Source organism: Anastrepha ludens, chromosome 4 (genome assembly GCF_028408465.1).
Source record: "Anastrepha ludens isolate Willacy chromosome 4, idAnaLude1.1, whole genome shotgun sequence".
NCBI lineage: Eukaryota > Metazoa > Arthropoda > Insecta > Diptera > Tephritidae > Anastrepha > Anastrepha ludens.
Genome location: NC_071500.1, coordinates 104,015,586 through 104,024,996, shown reverse-complemented (window position 1 = coordinate 104,024,996; position 9,411 = coordinate 104,015,586). Strand labels below are relative to the sequence as shown.

At 36.3% G+C, this 9,411-nt stretch overlaps 2 protein-coding genes across 2 annotated transcripts; one reads left to right on the top strand and one right to left on the bottom strand.

Moving 5' to 3' along the window:
• Nucleotides 1-934: 934 nt before the first annotated feature.
• On the bottom strand, nt 935-1,569 carry LOC128861933 (collagen alpha-4(IV) chain-like). Its single transcript, XM_054100308.1, has 2 exons — nt 1,542-1,569; nt 935-1,473 (listed from the first exon to the last, which is right to left on the bottom strand). The coding sequence occupies exons 1-2, from the start codon at nt 1,567-1,569 to the stop codon at nt 935-937; spliced, it is 567 nt and encodes a 188-aa protein (XP_053956283.1).
• A 354-nt stretch (nt 1,570-1,923) lies between these two features.
• Nucleotides 1,924-2,346, top strand: LOC128861932 (collectin-46-like). The gene is made up of 2 exons (XM_054100307.1): nt 1,924-1,954; nt 2,024-2,346. The coding sequence occupies exons 1-2, from the start codon at nt 1,924-1,926 to the stop codon at nt 2,344-2,346; spliced, it is 354 nt and encodes a 117-aa protein (XP_053956282.1).
• Nucleotides 2,347-9,411: the final 7,065 nt, after the last annotated feature.

Genomic DNA, 9,411 nt, shown 5'->3' with positions numbered 1-9,411 from the left:
GGAGCTGTGATTTAAGCCCGTTGGACTATTTTTTGTGGGGAGCCGTTAAGGACAAATGCTATGCGAACCATCCAGAGACGACTGATGCTTTAAAATACGAAATCGAAGTTGTCATTCATGAAATTGGAGCCCAAACAATCGAAACTGTGATTAAAAATTGGGTTGATCGAATGGCCTACTGTAAAGCCAGTCGTGGCAGTTATTTGAACGATATTATTGTATTTTTTATTCATAAATGACAATGTTCAATCTTCAAAATAAAAAAAAAAGTTTGAAAAAATATTGATTACTTTTTTTTATAGCCGATTCAAAAAGCAAATTTTACATGGCCCACCCTATACTTAACTCCTCATTTGACTCCAGGACCGAAAACTCTTGCTTTCAGTACGCATCGTTCGCAGTACGTTCAGTACGCTCTTTTCTCTCGTGGATGGCACTGTTCGTGAGCGCGTAGAAGTCTTCATTTGAAATAGCGTTTGGCCAGTACAGTCGGCAGCTTATGCGCAGGAATTTGTTAAAAGAATGAGCAATTTATTGCAGATCGCGTCAGTGAGTTTTCATGTCTCTGAGTCATACAGAAGGATTGATTTGCTGATTCTTATTTTGGTGTTTCGGAAGATAACATTGGAGTCCCAAAATGTTTCCAGCTTGAAGAAGAGAAAGGAAATAGAGGTTTACCGGAATATATTTTAGTAAGATAGCAGCTTCCCTTCCAATTTGGTGTATGGAGACTCTTTTATGGCAGAAATACATTCGGGCGTTCACTTTAGCCTAATATAAATAAATGAGACACAGCAACAGTCCCTTTCCATGCCCCTTCTACCGACACTACATTACGCATGGCACATTCATTTCTAATGCATTCCATTTAATTTATTCATTTATACGCTTACTTAAAATTCACAGAAATTCTTTCAAAAGCACAAATACGTGATCATTTTCGCTGTTCAAAAAACTCATCTTCCTCATCATCGTCGTCTTCGTCTTCGTCACCAATATGTACATCATAGTCCGGCAAAGCTACTAGTCCCTCACCCGCACGCCCATCCAACGAACGAGCTGTTGATGCAGCTGGCCCGGTTGGACCTGTTGGTCCCGTTGGACCTGGTGGCCCTGTTGGTCCGCGCTCACCAGGGAAACCACGTCTGCCACGTCGCCCCGGTGGTCCTATTGGTCCAGGAATACCGGGTCTACCGGGCAACCCACGCTGTCCGGTTGGTCCAATCGGCCCCACAGCACCTTGAAAGCCATCGTCTCCCTTGTCCCCACGATTACCCTGCAATCCCGGCTGCCCTGGCGGTCCTGCTGGACCCGGTGGCCCGGGTGCACAAATACATTGTGGCTGCGGGTAGACGATAGGTTGCTGACGTACGCCAAGCAGTGCGCGTTGCTCATTCTTCGTGTCGGCAGATATTAGCCGCCGTTTGGCCAAGGTGGTTGGTAAGGCGATAGAGGCCACAAGAATAAGTAGAGCTAAATGGGAAGAAAACAAAGATTATTGTTTTTTTTTGTAGAAGAATTTTATGTTAAATTGTGTTTACTCCTAATTGTATGCGTTGTGACTTTCATCGTTGACCGGGAATGAACTGAATTGTGATATTCCAGTGTACCACTTTATATAGAGCGTCGCAAATCTGCACTTAGTGTGTCAGAATCTTTGCACGAATTCTCCATGATTTTTGATCTGTATAAGTTCTAATTTAACTACAGCAGCCCTTTCACTAATATTTGCATATTTCGCTTTAATCTCATTATAATTTTTACGATGCGAAGACAGTTGGTTGACCCAATTGATTGATTGATCGTTTATTTCTTGTTTTACGCAGAGCAGTGAACTCATCAAATCCGCGCTTAAGTCACCAAAGCCAAAAATCATATAAAACTGAGATTTGCTTTATGTGCGCCATTAAACGCCTGCCAAACATGAGACTACTAACAGTGCTGATCTCTTTTGGTAAAACATTTTCACATAATCGGTCTCCATACAAGCTGTGAATTTCATTTATATTATCGTCTTTCACAGGATTCATCGCTTTAGCTGCATCAAATTTTGTCACACAGGTTGGGCCACCTGGTCCGCCGGGTGTGCCTGGTGTGCCCGGTCCACCGGGACAAAAAGGTGAGAAGGGCGAGCGTGGCTCAGATGGACGCGTTGGCTTAGCTGGCCCACAAGGAGGAAGTGGACGACGCGGTCACATGGGCGCTCCTGGTCCAATAGGACCTCCAGGTCCGCCGGGTTTGCGTGGACCACGCGGTTACGATGGTGAGCGGGGACCAGAGGGGCCGACAGGACCAACGGGACCAACCGGTCCAACTGGACCCGCAAGTACTACTACGACAGGCTAATTGATTTCAAAGTCTTCATTTATATGGATTAAATAGGCAATGTGTTGTACAATAAATAAACCAAATTAGAGAAAAAAATGTGTTTGAATAGCTTTGGAGTCGCAAGAATTTAAACTACTTTTTAACGCATAAATGGGGCATGACCTGGACTTTCCGCTGACTATTTGTAAACTGAAAAGTGGTAGTCCAAGTGAAAGATAATCAAATCACGTATTTAATAAATAATAATAAAGGCTTTTTATAGGATTATTGGATTTAGCACGCAAAATATGCTTCTGCATACTACTGAAACTGAAGATTGTGCTAATGCTTTACTATCGGAGTCCCTTTCGTAACAAAATGAGCCATCACTGTCTTCAATTAGGTTAGGTTGCAGCGGTTGTCTATTATGGTACACACTCAGGCTAACCATACCGCATGGGAAACTTTTCTTTGCCTCTTCGGAAACTTTAGCAGGTCTCTGATTTCCACCGTGCTAAAATCTCATTACACAATTTTCTACGTAAAGTGGCTAAGGCCTCTTCATATATACATCTTCTGCAGAAGTCGTTCGCGTCTGGCTATTAGATGGTGTCCCATTATAACGAAAATCAGCGTGCTAAGACTTTGTTTTTTCTAAACCAGCAGATCGGGGGCCCATTTAGCATCGAGAGTCGACTACAATGGTGAAGCAATCCTCCAGATCGGCTCAATACGTCATCTATCGTTTACGATATTACTTTTTTTTCAACTCGTAGCTTAGATTGCCATTGTATGGGTACTCTTAGAAGGTTTGGTGTCGAGTATCGCTAAATCATTCTCCCTACAGTTTCTCTCGATATCGCAATGACCAAGAATTCATGTTACTTCTGCGTCTTTCATGGCTTGTAAGCTTCTTCGTCTCTTGCGTTTAGCAAATTCTTTACTTATACGTACAAGGGCCACAACTGGAAAACGTATATCTGTTTTCTTAGTTTAAGTTGGTCTGTTGCTAAATAAAAAATATAAGGTCTACAACCAAAACTCGAGTCAAAGTTGAGCTAATATTACCGCATATATAAGAACAACTTTAACACATGAATATATAAATAATTTTTTTTTTTTTTTCAAAATAATTCATTAAAAAAAATGTTCTTTAATGGACGCTATTGTGTAATATATTTGTCCTAGCGAAAAGTCAACACACATTTTTTTTAATTTTAATAGCTGAATATATCTTTCGTTTGATATCCATATTAATCTTTTAGAGTGGGTAAGTATTTAAAACCTTTGAAAAATTAAATTGATGGGAAAGTGAAAAGCTCAGGTGCATATGAAATTTTTCCTGGATAACACAAAAAAGTTGATTTTTGTAGCACGATGTAACAAGGAATTTACATTTTTAATTTAGGTTTTAATTATTTTTTATTTTTTACTTTGACGGCTAATATAAATTAAGTTGTATGCCAGAAAACTAGTTTTTTGGTTCGGTATTCACAAAATGCGTGGCTTTTCGCTTGAACAAAGTTGGGAATTATTAAAAATTTTCGAAAATTGAATTATCAGCCGAAACGGCAAAATGACAATGACAATAATGATTTGACTTCATTAAACTCTTTTTTGAATAGCTTCGTTAAGAAAAAAGTCACTCCAACCTTCTAGCGACAATGCAAGAGTTAAAGATCAAATCGATAAGTGCCGATACTCACGAAAGTGTATGTACACGAAAAATTGGGTTGACAAAAAATTGACTACTAAACCTTGACGACTAAGTGATCCAAGTATTTCGGAAATTTTTGTGGATTTTCCTGGTTTCTCGGTTTATTTGTAGGCTTGAGTTAATTGGAAGCAAACTGAAACAGTTTTGAAAAATAAATATTTAAAAAAATTTAAGTGAAATATTTGGTTTTTTATTAAATATTGTGGATCAAATATACCCTTTAGAAAAGGAGTCATTGAATGATCACTGAGCATAGCGTAAACTATTAACACTTTCACGACCGCACGGTTCACTTGTTGCAAAGTTGTTCTTTAAAATGTACGAGTTCATAATAATACTAAACGAGGTTATTAAAAAACTATTAAAATATAAGTATTTCATAGTTTAAGTATTATAAATTTTTTTATTAAGCTACTTTTGAGAATAAAATCTCTCCACTTTAACAAAATTTTCCACTTATTTATTTAATATGTTTTGTTGTTTGATGGTTGTTTTTAATGGTAGGTAACAAAACAGTTCTCCAAATGCAATGCAACTTTGCAGATTTTACACATAAAATTTATGGTTTTTCTCAGTTGAAGTGAAAAGCATTCGTGGCATCTTCTTCTTTTGGGTTTACTATAGTAGTTGGAGTTATTAGAATCAACTGGTGGTGTTTCAAATTTCCAGAAAGTTTCATATATGGATCATGGTGACGATTAGTCGGTGTTGCAGGATTTTCAAAATTATCTGCAGTGTGTATATTTTGTATGCAATATCTTGATGTATGCAAAGGATGTCTCGAAATACCTAAGTTTTACCACAATTTACATTTATATGTTGATATGCTGTAAACGCATTGAACAAATAACAGTTAAAAAGACATGGTGCAACTTTTTCAGACCACTTTATTCTCTTTCTGTATATGCGATAATAGCTAAAATATTGCGGATTGTAATCAAGAATATATTAGAGCTTTGGAATCGGCCGGCCAGTTTTGCTACAAATCTTTTTAGCATCAACCATTTCGGCAATGCGCGTTGTTGAAATTATTCATACATCTCTGTTTCTCATGTTAGACACAACCACAAAAGTATCATATTTGTTTTGTTCCTTTTAAAGAAGCTGGTAGTCCTTGGAAAAGCCTTATTGTTCCACGCGCTCAGATTAGTCTCATAAGTAGTTGTTTTGCAAGTTCATTACTATTATATAGATCGTCCATGTAGATATGAAGCAATTTTCTAAACGAAGGTCTCAATAGTTCCATTACTGTGCTATTTAAAGCTTGACCAACGCCAGCAGAATTGCATAGCATCCGGATAAGAATACCATATTTTATTTTCGATGGATTGTAAGTTCTAAAGTTAAGCTTTCTGCGCCACGCAATCATACCTTCGTTAATGTTTTGCAGAAGATTGAAATTATCTTCAAATCTTTTGGAGAAATATCCTATAAGGTATTGAACTTTGAATAGTCGTTTAGCATTGCTTGCAAAACAAATTCTAGTCAATCTTTTCCTGAATCTATTACAGCTCATTATTTTGAAAAATATTGGTGTGTATATCAGTGGATTTGTGGACCAGTAATCGTACCGTGTACGGCGGCCGCCGTAGCCGAATGGGTTGGTGCGTGATTACCATTCGGAATTCACCGAGAGGTCGTTAGTTCGAATCTCGGTGAAGGCAAAATTAATAAAAACATTTTTCTAATAGCGGTCGCCCCTCGGCAGGCAATGGCAAACCTCCGAGTGTATTTCTGCCATGAAAAAGCTCCTCATAAAAATATCTGCCGTTCGGAGTCGGCTTGAAACTGTAGGGCCCTCCATTTGTGGAACAACATCAAGACGCACACCACAAATAGGAGGAGGAGCTCGGCCAAACACCTAACAGAAGTGTACGCGCCAATTATTTATTTTATTTTTTTAATCGTACCGTGTTGATTTTCTTACAAGTCCCATTACAGTTAATAGTGCAAACCATGTTTAAGCTCTGCTACCGTTACATTCAACCATTTGGCACTTTTTTGGGGCTTTATATTTGCCCCAATATTGTGTGTGGCATCTGTGTGTTTCCATGGCAACAAATTCAAATAAGTCGTTTCCAATGAAAATATCTACAAACTCATCTACCTTACTTTTACTTATTGGAAACACAGTAGGACCCGGAATAGCTGTAAAAGCTTCATTATTCGCAACTTCACCAAATTCTTTCCAATCTAAATCCATTTCTTCGTTGCTATCTTCAGAATCACTTGGTAAAGGCTTCATCTGTTGTCTCCTTCGCACTCCGGTAATAATATCTGAATGTAAAGATTCTGCCTACCTTTCACTTGGCTCTTCTAAATAACAATCGCCATCAGAGAGCACATTAGCATAATTACCGTCTCAGGTGTTAGCTCCTTCGTCATCCATTATAAGAGAACATTTCTGCAACGTTACGAAAATTATACACCGAACGTCACACTGCAATGCCCTGAAAACAGTTAAGCAACTAACGCTCTGTAAGGCTTTGGAAATGACTTTCCAATAGCACCACGTTGAGGTCACCACAAATAATAAACGGGATGAAAATGGCCCCACGTTGGTGTCAGCGGCAAATAACGAACAGCTTGCCAATACCACCACGTTGGTGTCACTGGACGTGAAAGTGTTAATAAAATAAAAATTCTTAAGGGGGTGTTTTCGGAAATCTACAAAAAATAAAGAAAATTGCCAAACATTCACCACAAAAAAAGTTCAATTTTTCCCAAAGTAATAAAAAATTGTAAATCTATTTTATTCAAAAAAATTACAATAATTTAAAAAAATTGTAACAATTTAAACATATATTCTATTCCAAAAAATTAAAACAAAAAAATATAATATATTTTAATATGTTTTATTCAAAAATTCAAAAAAAAAATTGTAATATATTTTCAATATATTTTATTTCAACAAACTAAATTTTTCCCAAAGTAATAAAAAATTGTAAATCTATTTTATTCAAAAAAATTCATTTAAAAAAATTGTAACAATTTAAACATATATTCTATTCCAAAAAATTAAAACAAAAAAATATAATATATTTTAATATGTTTTATTCAAAAATTCAAAAAAAAGATTGTAATATATTTTCAATATATTTTATTTCAACAAACTAAACAAAAAACTTTAAATAAAGGGTGGTTAGGTTCTAAGGGCCGATGTTGATTTTGAATAAAATACAATTGTTTAGGAAATTATTGTCATTCCTCTTTATTATGATAATTTTGGAATGGTTCAATTACGCATAAAATAAAAAATTGGCGGCACACCTCCATCCGATGGTCCAAATTTTCGATGACGCTGAGGCATAATTGAGGTGCTATGCCATTAATGTGCCGAATTATCTCATCTTTTACCTCTTGAGTTGTTGCTGGCTTATCGACGAACACCTTTTCTTTCTAATAAGAAAGAGGTCCAAAGAAGTCCAAAGAGAGAAGTCCAACGGTGTCGTTGACGGTTAGGTGAGGTTCACATTCGACATCGGCCCTTGAAATTTAACCACGCTTTATATTTCATTCTAAAAATAAAAAAAAAAATTATAATATTTTTGAAATATATTTGATTCCAGAAAATTAATAGGACTATGAATAAGTTCGTGCGGTTTTACAACAGATGGCGTAACTTGATTATTATTCCATCGATCCACATTTCCAAACATTCATTGGAGAGCTACTGTCGTAAGGCACAAACGTCAGTATAAGTTTTTTATTTGAAGCGTAAACAACAATATTTTTACCACACTTGAAAATGTCGAATTTCGTGCCAAATAATGTGTTTTTGCGGGGAATTCTTCTTCATTATTTTAATATGAAGAAAAAAGCAGCCGAAAGTCATCGTATCTTGGTGGAAGTTTATGGTGAGCATGCTCTATCTGAGCGAACGTGCCAGAAGTGGTTTGCACGCTTTAAAAGTGGTGATTTTGGCTTGGAAGACGAAGAACGCGAGGGTGCGCCGCCAAAGTTCATGGATACCGAATTGGAGGAATTGCTCGATCAAGATCCGGCTCAAACGCAAGAAGAGGTTGCAAAAACTTTGGGAGTTGATCAATCAACCATTTCCAAACGTTTAAAAGCCATGGGAATGATCCGAAAGGTAGGCCATTGGGTGCCGTATGAATTGAAGCCAAGAGACGTTGAACGCCGTTTTATGGCATGCGAACAACTGCTTCAACGGCACAAAAGAAAGGGTTTTTTGCATCGAATTGTGACTGGCGATGAAAAGTGGGTCCATTACGACAATCCAAAACGTCGGGCAACGTATGGATACCCTGGCCATGCTTCAACATCGACGTCGGCGCAGAATATTCATGGCCTGAAGGTTATGCTGTGTATCTGGTGGGACCAGCTGGGTGTTGTGTATTATGAGCTACTGAAACCGAATGAAACGATTACGGGGGATGTCTACCGACGACAATTGATGCGTTTGAGCCGAGCACTGCGAGAAAAACGGCCGCAATACGCCGATAGACACGACAAAGTTATTTTGCAACATGACAATGCTCGGCCACATGTTGCACAAGTGGTCAAAACATACTTAGAAACGCTCAAATGGGATGTCCTACCCCACCCGCCGTATAGTCCAGACCTTGCGCCATCCGATTACTATCTCTTCCGATCGATGCAACATGGCCTGGCTGACCAGCACTTCCGTAATTACGATGAAGTCAAAAAATGGATCGATTCGTGGATTGCGGCAAAACCGACCGAATTTTTCACAAAGGGAATCCGTGAATTGCCAGAAAGATGGGAAAAAGTAGTAGTAAGCGATGGACAATATTTTGAATATTAAATTTGTAACCATTTTACGTCAATAAAGTTTCAAATTTCGCAAAAAAAATTCGCACGAACTTATTCATAGTCCTATTAAAAAAAAAGAACTCAAATATTTTTATACATATTTTATTCCAAAAAATGAAAAAAAAATTGTAATATATTTTAATATGTTTTATTTCCAAAAAAACTTTTAATATATTTTATTTCAAAAATTTAAAAAAAAATTGTAATATTTTTGAAATATGTTTTATTTCAAGAATATATGTTTTTAATATATTTCATTCTAAAAATTAAAAAAAATTTGGAATGTTTTTCCAATGTATTTGATTCCAAAAAATTAAAAAAAAATCAAACATGTTTTATATTGTATATATTTTATTCCAAAAAATTAAAAAAAATTGTAATCTTTTTTTGAGCATATTTTGTTCCAAAAATCTTAAAATCTAATTTTGTTGTAATATTTTTAAAATACATTTTATTCCAAAAAAATAAACCCAAAAATATAAATAAATTTTATTCTAAAAAATAAAATAAAAAATTGTATTATATTTTAAGTTTATTTTTTTTTTAATTTTTATTTTATTTAAAAGGAAACGAAGATATTTTACTTTAGC

Bases quoted from the DNA above. Each gene is read 5' to 3' on its own strand.
- LOC128861933 (XM_054100308.1), bottom strand. From the start codon at position 1,569: ATGAAAGTCACAACGCATACAATTAGGA. The intron at 1,474-1,541 runs GTAAACACAATT...CTTCCCATTTAG, and splicing joins CACAACGCATACAATTAGGA to CTCTACTTATTCTTGTGGCC.
- LOC128861932 (XM_054100307.1), top strand. From the start codon at position 1,924: ATGAGACTACTAACAGTGCTGATCTCTTTTG. The intron at 1,955-2,023 runs GTAAAACATTTT...CGTCTTTCACAG, and splicing joins AACAGTGCTGATCTCTTTTG to GATTCATCGCTTTAGCTGCA.